Genomic DNA, 20,153 nt, shown 5'->3' with positions numbered 1-20,153 from the left:
CACTGCAATCTCCGTCTCCCAGGCTCAAGCAATTCTCCTGCCTCAGCCTCCCAAGTAGCTGGGACTACAGGCGCATGCCACCATGCCCAGCTAATTTTTATATTTTTAGTAGAGACGGGGTTTCACCATGTTGGCCAAGATGGTCTCGATCTCTTGACCTTGTGATCCACCCACCTCGGCCTCCCAAAGTGCTGGGATTACAGGCGTGAGCCACCATGTCCGGCAGCCTCAGTAATTCTTAAGGCTAACGTGATGACATCACCATCACACATTTTGATGAGGGATTGGATTTTGTAAGAGTCTACACCTGGATTTCAGGTGGAAAATCGTTCCTTATAATTTGCATTAACCAGGTCATTAAACTACCCTTACTCTATAGAAATCTGAATCAGAATGATGTTAAGTTAGGCTTTTGCTCCTCCTTTTTTCTCTATTTTCATACAGTTCAGAGTGTCTAGAGCTGGATTATGGAGAGTTTAGGTAAGAGTCTGTTTGTCAAAGAAGTATTTCTATGGTCCTGTTTCCTGGGTTAAGTAAACCAAAAGCTACTAATAAATATTTATTAGATATTTGAAGTAATGCTGTGCTAATTTTAAATATTGAAGAGGAAACTTTCAAAGTAGGAGGCCTCCTTGCCGCCCTATCTTTATTTAAACCCTTAATAAATATTCCTTAAATAATAAAGAATTTTTGTTGTTTCAATTGTATGGGTTTAACAAAAACATCCCTCAGACTCTGTGTCTCCTATAAGTTTGTCATTTTTGATATGCATTCACATTACTGTTTACTCTCGCTCTTTTTTTTTTTTTTTGAGATGGAGTCTTGCTCCATCGCCCAGGCTGGAATGCAGTGATGCAGTCCGGGTTCACTGCAGCCTCTGTCTCCTGGGTTCAAATGATTCTCATACCTCAGCTTCCTAAATAGCTGGGATTACAGGCACCCGCCACCACACCCAGCTAATTTTTGTATTTTTAGTAGAGACGGGGTTTCACCATGTTGTCTAGGCTGGTCTCAAAGTCCTGACCTCAGGTAATCCGCCCACCTCTGCCTTCCAAATTGCTGGGAGAGCCACTGTGCCCAGCCTACTATTTCCTCTTATATGAAAAGTTTCTTGGCAATTTTTGTTTACCTTAGGCTGTTTCTTCCCAGGCGCCCGCTGCAGACAGCAATGATTCAAGATGGCCTTATCTTCTGGCTGGTTGATGTTCTGAAGGACCCAGACTGCCTGTCTGACTACATGCTGGAGTACTCGGTGGCTTTGCTCATGAACCTCTGTCTCCGCAGCGCAGGTCTCACAGCCCCCCAACCCTCATTCTGGTGCAGAAAGGGGAAGAGATCTTGACCCTCGAAGCTAGGTTTCCAGTGAGCCTGATATGGTTTGCTTTTAGTCTCATAGAAAACTGAAAGAAGAGTGGAAAGCATTTCCAACCAGGTATCAAGCTGTTGAATCCCTGAAGCCAAAATCCCTTTTCGCCCTGGAAAAAATGTTTTGTATATACATAGTGCCCACATTAAGAGGAGACTAAGTGCATTTACATTTTTCTTTATTGCATCATTTAAAGGTAGGAAGTTAAGAATATGACACCTGGCTGGGTGCGGTGGCTCACATCTATAATCTCAGCACTTTGGGAGGCCGAGGCAGGCGGATCATGAGGTCAGGAGTTTGAGACCAGCCTGGGCAACACAGTGAAACCCCGTCTCTACCAAAATACAAAAAATTAGCCAAGCATGGTGGCAGGCGCCTGTAATCCCAGCTACCCAGTAGACTGAAGCAGGAGAAGTGCTTGAACCCGGGAGGCAGAGGTTGCAGTGAGCCAAGATCATGCTGCTACACTCCAGCCTGGGCAACAGAGCGAGACTCTATTCCCAAAAAAAAAAAAAAAAGAATGTTATCCCCTTTTCTGAAGACAAAGAAGTATGTTCCCAGGATCCTATAGGATTAAGTTGGCTGCAATAGTAGTGACACTAAACCCCGCTTCCTCCCTGAATCACATGCTTTTCCCTGCCCCAGCCCTGGAGGTAGAGATTTCTCTGTGGGCACAAGTCATTTATACGCTTGATCACTAAAGGTAGTGATTTTAGCTTTCCGCAGGTAATGTCTCATTTAAATTGTTACCTGGGATCAAAGAAGCTTCTTTAGAAGAAGTACCAAGTCCAGGCTGTGGCTTTCCCCTGCCCGCCTGGGCAGCCGGTGTTTGGAGAAAAAGGCTCTCTGGATAAATAGCTGGCTCAGGAGTACTTGTTGGAAGCATCTTCACCTCCATCTTGTAGACTGAACCATGTAACTGTTTGTTGTTGACTGAGTAAATGACTATTATTTCAGTCATTTTAAAAAACAGCATGTGTAAAAAGTCCTAGGTTTTTTTTTTTTTTTTTTTTTTTTTGGTGACATCACTTTTTTTCTCGTAGGCTGGAGTGCAGTGGTGTGATCTTGGCTCACTGCATCCTCTGCCTCCCAGGTTCAAGCAATTCTTCTGCCTTGGTCTCCTGAGTAGCTGCAACTACAGGTGCCCACCACCACACCTGGCTAATTTTTGTATTTTTAGTAGAGAGGGGGTTTCACCATGTTGGCCAGGCTGGTCTTGAACTCCTGACTTCAAGTGATCTGCCCACCTCACGCTCCCAAAGTGCTGGGATTGCAGATGTGAACCACTGCACCCAGCCAGAAGTCTTCTAATACATTCATCAGATTAGAATTAGCTTTACATCATCATCGTCACCATATTTGCAGCGATTTTTATGATGATGTTTGGAACTACTAAAATGCCCGTATGGTCTTTTGTAATGGCCGTATAGTGTGTGGGAGGGAGAACATTGCTCTATAATGTATTATGCTTTCACTGTAATGAATTGCTCTGTGCTCTGACTGGGGTAATAGCCACCACTTGGGGTGGTTTACTGAGCACCAAGGTTCTGTGATACACTGAGTCCTTTACAATACATTAGTTTACTTAATTTTGCATCATCCTTTGAAGTACGTATGAATAATAATTCCTGTGGTAAAGAGGAGGAAATTGAGGCCCAGATTGGTTTTGTGACTCACCCGAGGTCATACGGCTTATGGGCAGAGGAGCCAAGATTTGTCCCCAAGTCTATCTGACCTAAAATTGTGCTTCTGGGTTTAGACATGTCATGTTTAGCTTTGGTTTGTTTCCCATAGGGAAGAACATGTGTGCCAAGGTGTCAGGCCTCGTTCTCAAAGTCCTTTCGGATCTTCTTGGCCATGAAAACCACGAGGTACACATTCAGTGCTGCTGGCACTGGGCTTAGGGGAGGCTGCACTGGGGACCCAATGCCTGTGACCCCACAGGCACACAGCTGGCCCAGGACAGTTGCTGTATTTGAAAAATGTACATGTTCTGCCTCCTCCAGGGATTTTCAGAAGCAACTGGAAATCCTTTATAATTTTTAGAATTTTGGGTGTCAGAAGCAGGATGTTGTTCTTTCCGTCCATATCTGTGTGGCCCACTGGCCACTGGCCTGTGCCTGGCCCCTCCGGTGTTGCTCCCCTACAATCCACCCTCTTGGGGTGTTTAATGTATCTCCATGGTTATGGATGGAGGCTCCATACATGTGTGTTGAATTTGCAGGAATTGATTGTCCTGTAGGCCTCATTCTGTTTATGGCTTTTACCTTGGCTTGTTAGGTCCAGAATCTATGTTGCTTTACATAACGTCTGGTACATTAAGTGTCACTACTGCAAACTAGCTCCTTGTTTGCACCCCTGCCATTTTACTTACCTGCCTGTATACTCTGAGTGCCTTCTAGTCTGTTGCCACAGCAGTCCTCAGTGGACGTGGCTGCACCTGCCTCATGGGAGCCTGTGCCAGAGCTTCCACGGATGCTAGACACTCATCACTGCTGGCTGCCGGCATACGTCAGTGTCAGGTCACTGAGTGCGGCCAAGTTGTCCTCCAGAATGGGCTGTACTAGCGTTTGCTCTCACCAGTGTCCCTGTAATACCAGGTGTGATTTTCTACATTTTTAATTTATGGGCCTCAGGATCTTTTTAAATAAAGTAGAGGAATGAGTAAACAATTTAACAGAAACAAATAAATATGATTATTCTGTCACTTGCCTTCTACAAATGCCATTGCAGAAACCATGACAAGGCTTCAACAAAAATCTGACCACTTTAGACAGCTGAGTCCCAGAGGTATATCTGAGCAGGACACAATTGAGTACCACTTGATTTCCACATGTCTGTGTTCCCATTTCTTTTTTTTGAGACAGAGTCTCACTCTGTTGCCTGGCTGGAGTGCAGTGGCGCGATCTCAGTTCACTGCAACCTCTGCCGCCTCCCAAGTTCAAGCAATTCTCCTGCCTCAGCCTGCCGAGTAGCTGCAATTATAGGCACACACCACCATACCCAGCTAATTTTTTGTATCTTTAGTAGAGACAGGGTTTCATCATTTTGCCCAGGCTGGTCTCAGACCGCTAACCTTATGATTCACCCTCCTCGGCCTCTCAAAGTGCTGGGATTACAGGTGTGAGCCACCATGCTCAGCCTGTTCGTTCCCATTGCAAGCAGACAGCTCCCATTCTGGTCATTCCATTCACATTTTATACTAGTTCTATCCACTGATTGGGGTGACTTCTTTAGCAAGTGGATGTTTGGTGGCTTTTGCAGTTTGTGACATTCATATTGTATTTTAAAACTAGTAAGCTCTTAACTACTTCTAGGCCTGAATGAACTCTGTTCCTCACTTTATTCAGCTCAGGCAGGTGAAACCAGTGGGAAACATATTCTTCCATCTCATAATAAAGGTTAGTTTCAAGTACTGGAACCAATATGTCTGCTCTGAAAACTGAATAGACCAAAGGACTCGAATCATGTCATTAACTGTTACCAGTGCACTGGCTTTGAAAATAAGCTGGACAAGCCAGGCGCGGTGGCTTATGCCTATAATCCCAGCAATTTTGGGAGGCGGAGGTGGGAGGATCACTTGAGGCTAGGGGTTCGAGACCAGCCTGGCCAACGTGTGGAAACTCCATCTCTACTGAAAAAACAAAAATTCGCCAGGCATGGTGGCATGTCCCTGTAATCCCAGCTACTAGGAGGCTGAGGCATGAAAACCACTTGAACCCGGGAGACAGAGGTTGTAGTGAGCTGAGATCATGCCATTGCACTCCAGCATGGGTGACAGATCAAGGCTCTGTCACCAAAAAAAAAAAAAAGAAAAATATAAAAAGAAAATGAGCTAGAAAAACTACGTAAATAAATATATTTTAGATAGATATATATACATATATATATTTTTAGATATATATACATATATACGTAGTTTTAAAATATAAATATAAAATATTTATATCTAAAATATATAAATACATATATAGTTTGGCTCTAAAATATATTTTTTTTAGGTATATATATATATATTTTAGAGCCAAGAAATGTGTTTGCTACACAAATAAATGCAATATTCATATATCCTGTAGTAGTCATGATCTTGAAAGACAAAACGAAAATAAAGAAAAAGATGCACATAATTGACTATATGAATATTACATTTCTTGTTTGGAAAAGATGCTATAATCAAAGTCAAAAAATGAATGAAACCCTGAGGAAAAGTTGCATCACATGTGACCAAAATTTAATATTCCTAATAGTTGAAGAACTAGCATAAATTCATAAGTAAAAGTCAAGCAATCCAATAGGAAAAAGGGGTAAAGGGCATGACTGGACAGTTCACAAAATGGTGCTGGCCCAGAAGCATGAAAAGATGTTCAGTCGTGCTGGTATCAGGGAACTGAAAAGAAAAACAACTGTAGGATGCCTTTTACCCATCAGCTTGGCAAGCATGGAAAGTGCTAATGAAGTCCAGTGCTGAGGGAGGGCAATGGGAAAGGAGCCCTCTTCCATTGCCATGGTGGGCATAGCGTACAGCCCGCTGAAAAGGGACTTTGCTTATCAGCACCTGCCATGCTTCATGTCCTGTGCATGCAAGTAAAGCGTGGGTCCTGTCCACAAAAAGCTCAGAATGGTGGGGACATAGTGTGAATTTAAAAGGATACTGCCTCCAGTGCTGTAGTGGAGGGATGTACAAGAAGCGGAAGTGAGCGCCGTGTGTGGGCTGAATTTTCAAGGTTCATTTTATGTGCGAAGACCATTCCTGGCAAGAACCTGGCTGAAACGTGGAACAGCCTGGTGGGGGCATCCCTTAAGTAGTGTGGACACGTTGTGGTGGCAGGGAAGGAGAAGCAGAGGGCATGAGATAGAGGCCACCCCTTGAAGATCCTGTGTGCCACATAAGGAGTCCGCCTTTCCAACTGGGCTCTGTGGAAGGTTTCCAAGATGGAGAGAGGGATGATTTACCCCACACTGTAGAATGTTCGTAGTGATCCGATAGTTAAATTAAAGGGTAAATATTGAGGGTAGAAAGACTGTTTTGGAGATTTGATATAGCCTAGGTCATGGACAATGATGTCTGAACAAAGACAGTAGCAGTGCATATTAAAAAGAAGGGTTCCTATCAAAGAGCCTTGAAGACGGAGCATTGGAGACAGAACCAAAAAAAATCAAAGATGACTCCAAAGTTTCTAGCCTGAGTGATCAGGAGGTTAAAAGTAACTAATTAAGCAATGAAATGCAGCAGGAGTGAGCTTTGGGAGGAGTCATGAATCTGGTTTTAGACTCAGTGGTAGCGGTCACTCAGGCATGGGGATAGAGATGTCTGTCACATGGAAACGTGCATCCTGGAGTGCCAGAGAGCTGCAAGGATAGGAACGCCCACTCTCCCCATTTGCCAGATTGTTCTGCAGTGTGGTGTTTGTTAGAGATTTGTGCAGTATTTGAAAACTTGCAAATAACTGTCTGTTTTCCTCCACTTAAAGATCCAGCCGTATGTGAATGGAGCTCTGTACAGCATCCTTTCTGTTCCAATCATTCGTGAGGAAGCAAGAGCAATGGTAAGAAAGCGTGCCTGAGAAACATGTGAGCTTCCTTCAGTGCCAGAGTTCAGAGCTCTTAGAGCAAGACCTCCTCGATTGGGCTCCATGGAAGGACTCAGATCCTTTACAAACTTGCTGAAATTGTATGCAAAATGTATATTTGCCATTTCCTAGGGACAGAGTCTGTAGCTTTTCTCAGATTCTCAAGGGGATTCCTAACTCCTAAGTGGTTAAAAATTCAAGTGTTAGTTCCCAGCAGGCTGACGTATGCAAAGTTATAGACATTCTGATGGCAACCAAATAGAAAAGATTATCAAACTCTCTAGGTCTTGGTTTGGTTGGAAAGTAGTAAACTCAGTATTTAATATGTTTATGTTAATGCTTGTATGTGAAGTAAAAAAAACCCTCAGGCAGTTAGTATCTTATTTTCAAAGGACAGATGTTTCTAGATCTAATCTGCAGAACAGCTAGAGTTTTATCGTTTTTCCTTATACCATGTGAAACCAGGTTAACAGTGTATTAAATGCTGTGGTGAAAAAGTTAAATATATTTCCATCCTCAAAACACAGGCAAAATTCTCATTGACACCAACAAAACATTCCTCTAATTGGTTTTGCTTACTTAGAAGAATTGCTAAGTCTTCTCATTGATCATTTAAAATTACGCCAGCAGTTACACCAGAGGCGAAACTTATTTAAGAACCATTCTGTGTGATCACACTAAACAATGGACCTTAATTGCCTGCTGCTTTTAAATTTCACCACAGAACAGGGGAAAATAAATTTGCTTATATTCTGCATTATGGTCATTTAGGTGAAAGAAAGGGATTGTCAACCAAGGCAAAGAAGAGAAGAAAACATGTAGGCTTAAAAGAATGGAGGTAACATCGAATCCGAGTGAAATGCAGCATGGAGGAAAGACACCAGGGCAAAGGAATGGAGAGGGCGGGGGAGTGGCAGCCAAGGGCAGGGACCCCGTAAGGAATAGTCACAGTTGTAGGTTATGACAGCAGGACTGCCCTTAGAGATCCCAGAGCAGGGAGAAAAAAGATGGAAGAGAGGGACAGAGCTCCTGAGACCTATGTGACAGCGTCAGGAGGTCTGACAGTTACCCAATAGGAGTTCCAAAAGGAGAGGAATGTGAGCAAATGGGGCAGAAAAATATTGGTTAAATGAAGAAATTTGGTGAGAAATACAAACGTAACAGTAAGGTATCTAGGAAACCCCTAAATGTTGGGAAAATAAACAGCACACTGGTATCAGTTATCTATTACGGCATAACAATTCACCCCAAAGCTTAGTGGCTTAAGCAAGTTTTCTGGTTTTGTTTTTGAGACAGAGTCTCGATCTGCCACCCAGGATGGAGTACAGTGGCACAGTCTAAACTCACTGCAACCTCTGCCTCCTGGGTTCAAGCAATTCTCCTGCCTCAGGCTTCTGAGTAGCTAGGACTACAGGTGCACACCACCATACCTAGCTGATTTTTGTATTTTTAGTAGAGATGGGTTGTCACCATGTTGGCCAGGCTAGTCTTGAGCTCCTGAACTCAAGTGATCTGCCTGCCTTAGCCTCCCGAAGTGCTGGGATTACAGGCGTGAGCCACTGTGCCCAGCTGATTTTTGTTTTTGTTTTTGAGACAGGTCTTGTTCTTTTACCAGGCTAGAGTGCAGTGGCCTGATCATAGCTCAACTGCAGCCTCCATCTCCCAGGCTCAAGCCATCCTCCTGCCGCATCTAGTAGCTGGTACTGTAGGTGTGTGCCACCACACCTAGCTAATTTTTTTTTAAGAGACAGGGTCTTGCTGTGTTGGCCCAGGCTGGTCTCATACTAGGCTCAATTGATCCTCCCACCTTGGCCTCCTAAAGTGCAGGGGTTACATGCATGACCTGCTGAGGCTGGCCCTTGAATTTTTAAATTACAATCATGTACCACGTGACAACATTTTGATCAACAAGACTGCGTATATGATAGTGGTCCAATAAGACTATAATACCCTATTTTTATTGTACCTTACCTATGTTTAGATATGCTTAGATACACAAATACTTAACATTGTGTTACAGTTGCCCACAGTATTCAACACAGTCACGTGCTGAACAGGCTTGTACCCTAGGATCTTACTGGCCATGCCATATAGCCTAGGTGTTGTAGTAGGCTACACCATCTAGGTTTGTCACTTATCTATGATATTTATACAATAATGACATCGCCTCATGACACATTTTGCAGAACATATCCCAATCACCAAGATACCAATGACTGTTTCTTTGGGACAAACATTCAAGAGTGGAAAGCAGAGTAGTCCTAACTAACAGTTGCTCGGTTTATAATTGAGACTTAGCCTCTGCTACCAAGCTCACTCACATGGCTATCAGCAGGAGGCCTCCATTTCCTTCTGGCTGTTGGCTGGGACCTCATTTTCTTCCCAAATGGGCCTCTCCATAAAGCTTCTCTTGACATGGCAGTTGGCTTCACCTAGAGTGAATGATTTGAGAGAGAGAGTAAGCAAGACAGAGGCCCCAGTGTCCTTTAGAAAACCTACTCTCGGAATTGAGATACCATTGCATTTATTCCCTTGGTTACACAGACCCAACCTGGTACAATGTGGAGAGGATTGCACAAGGGTGTGACTAGCAGGAGGTAAAATCACTGGGGCCCCTTGGGCTGCCCACCACACACTCCTAGGTAACTGTGGGTCAAAGAAGAAAGCTCAAGGGAGATGAGGGGCTATCATTCTATTGAAAAATATTACAAATATTTTCTCAGTTTTGGTTTGTGTTTTTAGATTCTGGTGGTTGGCCAGGCATGTTGGCTCACACCTATAATCCCAGCACTTTGGGAAGCCGAGGTAGGCAGATCACGAGGTCAGGAGTTTGAGACCAGCCTGGCCAACATGGTGAAACTCTGTCTGTACTAAAAATACAAAAATTAGCCAGGTGTGGTGACACGTGCCTGCAGTCCCAGCTTCTCAGGAGGCTGAGGCAGGAGAATCACTTGAACCTGACAGGCGGAGGTTGCAGTGAGCTGAGATTGCACCATTGCACTCCAGCCTGGGCAACAAGAGCAAGTCTCCGTCTCAAAAAAACAAAAATGTTATGGTGGTTTTGGTCAAATATCTGCTTTATGGCTTCTGACATGGGTTTCTAGATAAGCTGTGAGATTTTGACTTTGAAAAGGAAATGTGGATCACTTACATAAAGATATAGGTAGATGGTGGGGCACGGTGGCTCATGCCTGTAATCCCAGTACTTTGAGAGGCTGAGGTGGGCAGATCACCTGAGGTCAGGAGTTTGAGACCAGCCTGGGCAACATGGTGAAACCCTGTCTCTACTAAAAATACAAAAATTAGTCAGGCCTGGTGGTGGGCACCTGTAATCCCAGCTACTCAGGAGGATGAGGCAGGAGAATCGCTTGAACCTGAGAGGCAGAGGTTGCAGTGGGCGGAGATCATGCCACTGCACTCCAACCTGAGCAACAGAGTGAGACTCAGTCTCAGGAAAAAAAAAAAAATGTAGAATAAGCTTCCCTCTGGCATTTAACAGAGATTAAAGAGATATAAGCCAGGGAGGAACCCCTTTTAGCCTAAGAGGAAGCTTTTAAACACATCACCATGGTGGTTGCCTACTTAACTATTTGTAAGAGTTAACTCTAAGGGATGGTCATGGCCACAGTAAGATTTTTCTGAAACCCTGAAATTTCCCTCCTTTCACGTTTATCTTTGAGGAAGTTTTTAGAGTGATAAAGCCATTATATTCTCTTTGCACATAGGTCTTACATGGGTGTATTTGCTTGGCAGAGTCTAGGTTGTGTGCCTGCACCCTAGCTGCAGGGGAGGCTGGAAATGGTGAATAATAAAGGAAATAAGACAAGGAAAACATTTCCCACAATCTCTCCACCTTGGCATCTGCCCATGCACGATGCTAGGGAAGTGGAGGCAGAGCTGATGTCCTCAGCCCTACTGGTATTTGTATGTGTGTCAGCACAGTCCTTCTGGAAGGCAGCTTGGCAGTTATATGAAAAGCCACTAAAATATCCATCTTTTGCACTCATTCATTTTCTTCTGGTTGCTGATGCACAGAAAAAGAGTTCTATGCATGACAATGATCATTTCAACATCTTTAAAAGAGTGAAAGCTGGAAGCAACATAAATATCTAGTAATACAGGAATTGCTAATGAAATTATGATTCTTTTGCTCAAAATATTCATAGTTATTGAAGATGATAATTAGGAAAAGTGGTATGAAGCACTCTGGAAATTTTTATTTTACCTTATAATGAGGGATAAAAGCAGAATATCTCATTATAAGAATGTATGTGCTTATGGAAAATGACACAATTTACATAAAAATTACATTAGTACCAAATGCTATTATAGTAGTCTTACAAGAATACCCTAAAGGGAAAAAAGAGAACAAAATAAATGAGCCCCCTGGGGCCCATTTGAACTTTAAGAGCCTGCCAAGGCCTGGGGCTACAGAAGAGATCAGATAAGTGGAGCTGCCCTAATACCCACCCCACAGGCCTCCCGCAACTGGGCTGGAGTCATAGTCAGCCTTGGGGCTCTCTGCCCTGGGCACCCCAACAAACATTCTGTCCCAACAAACATCTGGCTGGAGCAGACCAGAGGCTCTGTGGGTTATAAAGGCTCCCAAAATCTGGGAGAGCCAGGGATCTGGGCTTAGAAGCCCAGAGGAATGCCCAAGCACTCCATGGGACTGCTCTGCTCCAGTGACCCTGGGGCTCACAGCACAGACCATGATGCCAGAAACTGCCCCCGCTCTCCCCAGAGGGCTGGGCACTGCTGCTCCCCCTGCAGCAGAATCATGTGTATTCCCCACGTGCCTGATCCTCCACGTTGCCCACTTCTGAGTCAAAGTTTCACGTGGGTGCATTTGCTTGGCAGAATCTAGACGGTGTGCTAGCATCCTAGCTGCAAGGGAGGCTTGCAATTCTGTTGCACTGGGAAATTAACAGTGTAGAGAACGTGGTTAAAAGGCATTCAGCCACAGTTGTCCATTACAAGTGGTCAGCCTAGTGGCATGTTCTGTGATGCCCACTAGGCATTGGTATTGGACCTTTCTTGTTTTTTTTCCCCCTCCCCCCTTTTTTTTTTTTTTGAGACAGAGTCTTGCTCTGTTGCCCAGGTTGGAGTGCAGTGGCATGATCTCAGCTCACTGCAACCTTCACCTCCCAGGTTCAAGTGAATCTCCTGCCTCAGCCTCCTGAGTAGCTGAGACTACAGGCATATGCCATCACAACCAGCTAATTTTTGTATTTTTTTAGTAGACAGGGTTTCACAGTGTTGGCCAGGATGGTCTTGATCTCCTGACCTTGTGATACACCTGCCTTGGCCTCCCAAAGTGCTGGCATTACAGGTGTGAGCTACCAAGCCCAGCCTCACCCCCCTTTTTTTTTATTGGTAGAGACGGGGTCTTACTATATCATCAGGCTGGTCTCAAACTCCTGGGCTCAAGCAATTCTCCTGCCTCAGCCACCCAAAACGCTGAGATTATAGGTGTGAACCACCACGGCTGGCCTAAGTATGGACTTTTCAACACTAGTGTAGAAATTTTTCATATTCTTGGCCTCATAATTCTACTTCTGAAGCTCCACACAAGATATGAGCAAAGATGTATGTATCAGAATGTTCATTCCAGCCTTACTGATCATAGCAGAAGGCAGAAAACAATGACAAGACCTAAGATCGGGGAGTGACTAAGTACAGAGGCTGGAAGGTGAAGTGCCTGAGAGTGGGAACTCCTGAGCCTGAGGCAGGATTTGAATCATGTTCTGTTACTTCCTAGTTGTGTGGACTAGTAAGGACTGAAGCTCTGTGTGTGATCGTTTTTCCATCTGTAAAATGAGGATTATTGCAGTACCAAACTCATAGGATTGTGAGCATCAAGGAGCTCATAATATATTTAGAGCATTGCCTTGCACACAGTAAGCGTTCAGAGATGTTAGCGGCCATTATTATTGTAGCTATGGAAATGTGGTTTATAGGTTTTTATTGAACATGAAAATGATCATAAAGTTAAGAACATATTATCAGTATGTTCTGAGTTACATAGAAACAATGCACATAAAAGGAAGGAAACACCTCAAAATCTTCTCAATTATCTCTGGGTGGGGGCCCATGAGTAATTTTTATTCTTTCTTTTAAGTTGTTTGCAAGATTTTCTATAGAGAACTTGTATCACTTTCATAACTGGAGGAAAATATTTATATCTACCTGAAATAGATATTTGAATTTCTCAGGGGGAAATTTCCCTGAAGACCTTTAATGATAGAGGATTAGACCGTGAAGCTGGAATTATAGAATGCACGAGTTCCGTTGTTGAGTAAAGGTAGAAGTGAGTTTGAAGTTAGTTGTTCTGTGTAGTGTCAGTGCATGTTCTGAGGCTCTGGGAGAGATGCTTTCTCTTATTTAGTCCCTCAAAGGTCCCTTGAACGAGTGACTGCAGTTGTGCCCATTTTGCTGCTGACAAAATCAGCGCTTAAAAATGAAATCCTCTGCCTGGGGCCGCACGGCCGGTGAGGGGCTGCACACCTTGGCTTGCCTCCCAAGCCCTCCAAACCTGTGCTGTGGCGTCACTCCAGAGTTGGGACTTTCACTTAGTCAGACGTCTGCACATAACAAATTGTTTTCTGTTCTTAAACCCTATGCATACAAATACAGCCTTCTGTATGATGATCTTTATGATGGTCTGCAATCATAGCTAGCTGGCAGGAGTTCCTTAACTAACTTTTTGCACACTGCTTGTGTTCCCCTCTCCTTTTGTTTTGAGACTGAGTCTCCCCCTGTCACCAGGCTGGAGTGCAGTGCCATGATCTTGGCTCACTGCAGCCTCCACCTCCCAACTTCAAGCAATTCTCCTGCCTCAGCCTCCCGAGTAGCTAGGACTATAGGTGTGTGCTACCATGCCCGGCTAATGTTTTATATTTTTAGTAGAGACAGGGTTTCACTGTATTAGCCAGGATGGTCTTAAGCTCCTGACCTCGGCCTCCCAAAGTGCTGGGATTACAGGCATGAGCCACTGCACCCGGCCCTGTGTTCCCATTTTTATGCATCTGGCTGATTCACTAGTACCTTTTATTATCCTTCTGTCTACCTGGGCATTGTTACTTGACCTGAATTATCTGAAATGACAAGTTACTTTCAGGATAAAATGTGATTTTTATAACTTCTTTCTATAACTTAAATATCACCTAATGTATGTGATTTTTTAAAAATACATGATATTTTGGCCGGGTGTGTGACTCACACCTGTAATCCCAGCACTTTGGGAGGCTGAAGCATGTGGACCACTTGAGATCAGGAGTTCAAGACCAGAACAGCCAACATGGTGGAAACCCCTTCTCTACTAAAAATACAAAAATTAGCCAGGTATGGTGGTAATACACCTGTAATCCCAGCTACTGGGGAGGCTGAAGCATGAGAATTACTTGATCCTGGGAGGTGGAGGTTGCAGTGAGCTGAGATTGTGGCACTGTACCCCAGCCTGGGCAACAGAGTGAGACAGTCTCAAAAACAAAAAAGAAAGCTTCAATTCCTCATTACAGAGAAGCTGGACTGTTTTTCCCCCAAGTAATAACTAAGCTAGAGATATGTGAAAGAGAGTAAATGAGAATAAAAACATCTGGCTGGACATGGTGGCTCATGCCTATAATCCCAGCACTTTGAGAAGCCAAGGCAGGAGGATCACTTGAGGGCAGGAGTTTTGAGACCAGCCTCGCCAATCCCTGTCTTACCAGAAATTTAAAAAAAAATTAGCCAGGCATGGTGGTGCACACCTATAGTTCCAGCTACTCCAGAAGCTGAGGTGGGAGGATCGCTTGAGCCAGGGAGGTTGAGGCTATGAGTTGTCCTCACACCACTACACTTCAGCCTGGGCAACCAAGTGAGATCCTGTCTCAAAAAAAATTAAAAAAAATTAAATATTGAGCAAATAATCTTGCAGAAGCAACATCTGGGAAGAAAAGATAGAAGAGAACCTGAGTGAATGATTGGTCTCACTCCACTGGTAAAAATGTTCAGACATTGACATTCCTAAGACAGCCAGTAGGTCTTTGCCAGTTAAGAGGCTTATCGCCAGGCATGATGCCTCACACCTGTAACCCCAGCACTTTGGGAAGCCAAGGCGGGTAGATCATCTGAGGTCAGGAGTTTGAGACCAGCGTGGCTAACATGGGGAGACCCTGTCTCTACTAAAAATACAAAAATTAGCCAGACTTGGTGGCACATGCCTGTAGTCCCAGCTACCAGGAGGCTAAGACGGTGGGACAATCACTTGAACCTGGGAGGTGGAGGTTGCCGTGATCCGAGATCATGCCACTGTTCTCCAGGCTGGATGATTGAGTGAGACTCCATCTCAAAAAATAAATAAATAAAATAAAATTTTGAAAAAGGGGCATATCGCACTGCTTTTGCTTGGTAACTTTCTCCTTGTGGCCCTTACATTGGGTGGGGGATGGAGAGGAGGGGAGCGACACATTTGTGAGAGATAGAAGATTCAGCTCTCCCAGCAGTGCAGGGCCAAGGCAGTCATTGATTAGTAACTGTCTCTCTGGTAAGACAGGCCTGGCCAGGTGTCCAACTGGTCCCACAGGACCCTGGGCACACTGGTCCCTCAACTCACGAGTACCATTCCAGAGTTCTTCCTCCCTTCCAGATTGTCACCGCCTCCTCTGTGAGCTTACCCATTTCTGCCTCCCAGCTCAGTGTTAGTGCTCTCTAAGGTTGTATCCTAATCCTCTGCTCTTCACTCACTGCTGTCACTGGGGAACCTTTTTTCTTGCCTTTACTTCTACTAACAGATCTGTCTCCTGAGCCACGAGCCCCTGCTGGACACAGCAAGCACAATCTTGACCATTTATCAAGCATCTGCTCTGTGCCAGCCATTTTGCTAGAGGCTATTTCTTCAGGTGTAATTTACAAACAGTGAAAAGCACAGGCCATACATGGGACAGTTTAGTGCATCTGGACAAACATGATATCAACATACCAACACCCAATTCTATACTTTGTCTTTTAAAAATTTCAAGTCAACTCAAATTGTGATTCTCATTTTTATAGTTGAAGAAACACACTAGCTAGATGAAGATGAGTGATTTGAGTGAGGTCACACATTAAATTTATGGGGGAGCTAATTACAGTTACAATACTGATTTGACTTTTCTAGAAGGTAATACCCTTCTTTGTATGATAAGAACTCAGCATGAACAATAAGAACCCAGCATGTTCAAAGCTGCACTTGGCGTTTCTTTGATTCAGTTAGAGCTATTAATTCCTAACTATCCTATATAAAAAGGGAACTTAATTGGTTCATGTAACAGAAAAGTCCAGGAAAATCTTCAGGCACAGTTTGATAAAGGCTCACATGTCAGAGCTCCATTTTTCTGACAGTACTTCTGGACTCTGCTTCCTCTGTTTTGAGTTAATATTAGGGGCACTCTTTCCTCACAGTGGTCAGAGGCCTCCTCAGCTCCCCTACAGACTCATTTAAATCTTGCCAGGAAGGAGGAGGGAGGGGAATTAGACAATGTGCTTAAGTCAATATCTTATTCCTACTTTTCCCTGGAATTCTTTTACCCAGTATTAAAAATTCTGGTGTCAGGGTGTTATAATAAATAGTGTATAGTGTAGTGACTTTATAATTCTTTTAATAGAGAAAGAATGAAATCTAGGGCCGCATGCAGTGGCTCACACCTATAATCCCCGCATTTTGGGAGGCTGAGGCGGGCGGATCACCTGAGGTCGGGAGTTCGAGACCAGCCTGGCCAACATGGAGAAAACCTGTCTCTACTAAAAATACAAAATTAGCTGGGCATGGTGGCAGGCACCTGTAATCCCAACTACTCAGGAGGCTGAGACAGGAGAATCACTTGAACCCAGGAGTCAAAGTTGCGGTGAGCCGAGATTGCACCATTGCACTCCAGCCTGGGCAACAAGAGGAAAACTCCATCTAAAAAAAAAGGAACGAAATCTGTTTAAAGAGAGGTTCTATTTGTTCATTTACTTCTCTAAGCATATGTTTTCATTCTCAATGATCATATTTGGCCATAAAATCCAGGAGACAATTTATAAATTTAGGGAAAACACAGGAAAGAAACCAGCTTCCAGACTGACATATTGCCAAAAACCTAAGACAATATTGTGCAGTACAATTTTACAATAGTTTTTTTTTTTTCTAAATGTGTTATAGTTCAATCAGATAGTCAATAAGAAGAAAATTACTTCACTATGAATTATAAAAAGAATGTTTAGTATAAGCCAGGGATTTTTTCCTTCTGCCCTGTGGGACCAGTTGGACACTGGGCCAGGTTTGTCTTGCCAAAGAGACAGTTACCAACCAATGACTGCCTTGGCCCTGCATTGCTGGGAGAGCTGAATTTTTGTATCTATCTCATAGATGTATCTCTCCCCTCTTCTTCTCCATCCCCCACCCAAGGTATCCTCTTCTTCTCCCCAAAATATTATTTTTTATTAGATGAAACGACTTCATTAAAAAGTGGTTTCCCCCAAAACACTAAAATGTTAACTGTTGCTCTCCTCAATGCTTCTAGGGAATGGAAGACATCCTACGCTGCTTCATCAAAGAAGGCAATGCCGAAATGATCCGCCAGATAGAATTCATCATCAAGCAGCTTAATTCCGGTCAGTTTAATGCAAGATTCTTTGATCTCTCTTTTGAATTGTTCACATTTGCCAGCAAGACACATGGCCTTTTATTCAAGAGGCTTTTAGGAGGCCGGGCGTGGTGGCTCACATCTATAAGCCCAGCACTTTGGGAGGCCAAGGCAGGTAGATCATGAGGTCAGGAGTTCGAGACCAGCCTGACCAATATGGTAAAACCCTGTCTCAACTAAAAATACAAAAATTAGCCTGGTGTTGTGGCATGCGTCTGTAGTCCCAGCTACTCGAGAGGCTGAGACAGGAGAATCTCTTGAACCCAGGAGGCAGAGGTTGCAGTGAACGGAGGTTGTGCCACTGCACTCCAGCCTGGGTGACCAAACAAGACTCCTTCCCCCACCCAAAAAAAAAAAAAAGCCTTTAGGGAGGTGGGGAGACCCAAATGAATCCACAGATAAAAGTTCAGCCAGGTAGTGAAGGCCACATTGTCCAAAGATTAACAATCTCTTATCATACTCTAGGCATATAGTCAACAAAAAGAACTTAAAAGCATTTCCAGAAACCCCTCCCTAACCTTGTAAGTTCTCTTTATGTGGCCTTTCCCTTTCCACTCCTAAATCCTGCCCCACTATTAAGGTGGCTTCCCCAGGGTCCTGGAGTCAGACAATGAAAACAAATGCACTGTAAGAAACTACATTATCTTCCCACATTTTTCATTCACTCTGGAAAAATTGATGTTGCCAACTACAGTGTGGAAGGAGCCAACGTGATACCCTATTTTTTTGTGTGTGACGGAGCTTGCCCTGTCGCCCAGGCTGGAGTGCAGTGGCATGATCTCGGCTCACTGCAACCTCTGCCTCCCGGGTTGAAGTGATTCTCCTGCCTCAGCCTCCCAAGTAGCTGGGACTACAGGTGCCCACCACCACGCCTGGCTAACTTTTTGTATTTTTAATTGAGACAGGGTTTCACCATTTTAGCCAGGATGATCTCGATCTCCTGACATCTTGATCTGCCTGCCTCAGCCTCCCAAAGTGCTGGGATTACAGACGTGAGCCACTGCACCTGGCAATACCCTTTCTATCCTGCCTCCTCCATTACCATAACAACCCATATCCCATAGTAAGCAGAAGAGAGGAAGGCCAGGAAGCCTGGGATGGGGCAGAGGTGGTGAGGAAAGCTCTTTGGCTCTTTCTGTGAACTGACTTGTTCACCTGCCAAAGGTACCAAGCACCGCCAGAATTTGGGCCAGGTTTGTCGCTGTGTCTCTCTCCATGCCCTTCCCTGATACCCAGCAGTCCACATCACTGCAAGTCAAGTGCATGAATCCTTTCCGCACACAAGCAGAAAGTGAGGAGTGAGTCTCCTGGTCCCTACTCACAGGTCAGCTGCTCAGCCAAGGCTGGAAGCCCTCAGGTGGCCTTTCTTCGAGCTCAGGGTTCACAGTCTGGCTGTACAGGGTGGTCACCTGGGGGAGATATTTAAATCTTTAAGACAGCACCCCACACAAATTTAATCAGAATCTCTCAGGGAGGGGATTTCAAGCTCCCAGGGGAGTCCTACATGCAGCCAAGCCAGAGCATTACTGATGCCTGGGTCGCAGAAACGAGAATGTCCAAGGGGCTTCCAATCAAAAGGAGGCAGCTGAGGAGAGTAGCCAGGGAGCTTTGAAACCTTTGTCCTTGTGAGGCTGGGTCTCAATTTACGTTGAATATCTCTGGGTTGTATGGAGGAGCTATAATTCATCCCAAAAGAACTTTATTTTCTGCCAGTAACTTCATTTCTGACTCTCAACCTTCATTCTAGCATATTGAAAAATAAAATAAAACCTGAAGCTCAGTCCTGCCTGAGGTTGCTCTCTCGCCTTCTCTGGGCAGGCCACAGCATTGGGGGAGGGGAGGATTGTTGCATCTGCATCATAGTCATGAGCTGTGCCCAGCCCTCCCAGGCCAGGAGTTCTCTGCATTCAGACTGAGAATCTTCTTCAAGACCACCTGTGTGTTTTAGTCCACTGAGATACATCTGTCTCCTTGTCTTCCCTCCTTCCTGGCAGCCAAGCAGCAGGACGCAGTCCCCTTTTACTCTCTAGCCCAACAAACATCTTTTTCTCTTACATAAGCCTGGCCCTTGGACGAGCCTGCTAGAGTGGGATGAGGAGACACTTTACACTTTTGTAAGGGATGTCTCTGGAAGAAATTGTCTTGGGCAGAGCTAAAGCTTTATAACCCTGGGTACTCTGGAAGGCTTGGGAAATATCTACTTAGCTCATCAAGTTATTGTTTCAATAAAGAGGGCCTAAAGTATTTCTCTTTCGATCTCAAGCACCTAAGTTATCTGTATCCACATAGGAGCCCACCACTTTGAAGCAAAATTTCATAGTGATTGAACATTGGTCGGAAGACCAGACATACAAGTGCTTAGGATATCCATCACCAGCATCAAATCAAAGTGGAACCCAGAAGGGAGCCTCCGTCCTGTCTTCATCCTCACGTGGAAATTAATAGCAGAGTGCAAATTGTTGCTAGTTTACCAGTTCTGAAGATGTATGAAATGGCATTGCCACCAACTTTATTTAGACTCTGCGTTTCCTTGTTTTATTTTAGTAAACATGAAAACATCTCTGTGGGTTT

General features: G+C 44.3%; 1 protein-coding gene across 3 annotated transcripts in view; it reads left to right on the top strand.

The window, feature by feature from the left end:
• The window catches only part of ARMC9 (armadillo repeat containing 9), a 179,129-nt gene that overhangs the window by 80,005 nt on the left and 78,971 nt on the right, over positions 1-20,153 (top strand). For all 3 annotated transcript variants that reach the window (XM_032277939.1, XM_032277937.1, XM_032277938.1), the window contains 4 exons: positions 1,150-1,289; positions 3,161-3,237; positions 6,838-6,912; positions 17,460-17,550. In XM_032277939.1, coding sequence (XP_032133830.1) covers positions 1,150-1,289; positions 3,161-3,237; positions 6,838-6,912; positions 17,460-17,550 — 383 coding nt within the window. The remainder of the gene's footprint in view (positions 1-1,149; positions 1,290-3,160; positions 3,238-6,837; positions 6,913-17,459; positions 17,551-20,153) is intronic.

The sequence above is a fragment of the Sapajus apella genome, unplaced genomic scaffold, assembly GCF_009761245.1.
Source record: "Sapajus apella isolate SASKATOON/1434 unplaced genomic scaffold, GSC_monkey_1.0 scaffold10, whole genome shotgun sequence".
NCBI classification, from domain to species: Eukaryota; Metazoa; Chordata; class Mammalia; order Primates; family Cebidae; genus Sapajus; species Sapajus apella.
This window is presented reverse-complemented; position numbering and strand designations above follow the sequence as displayed.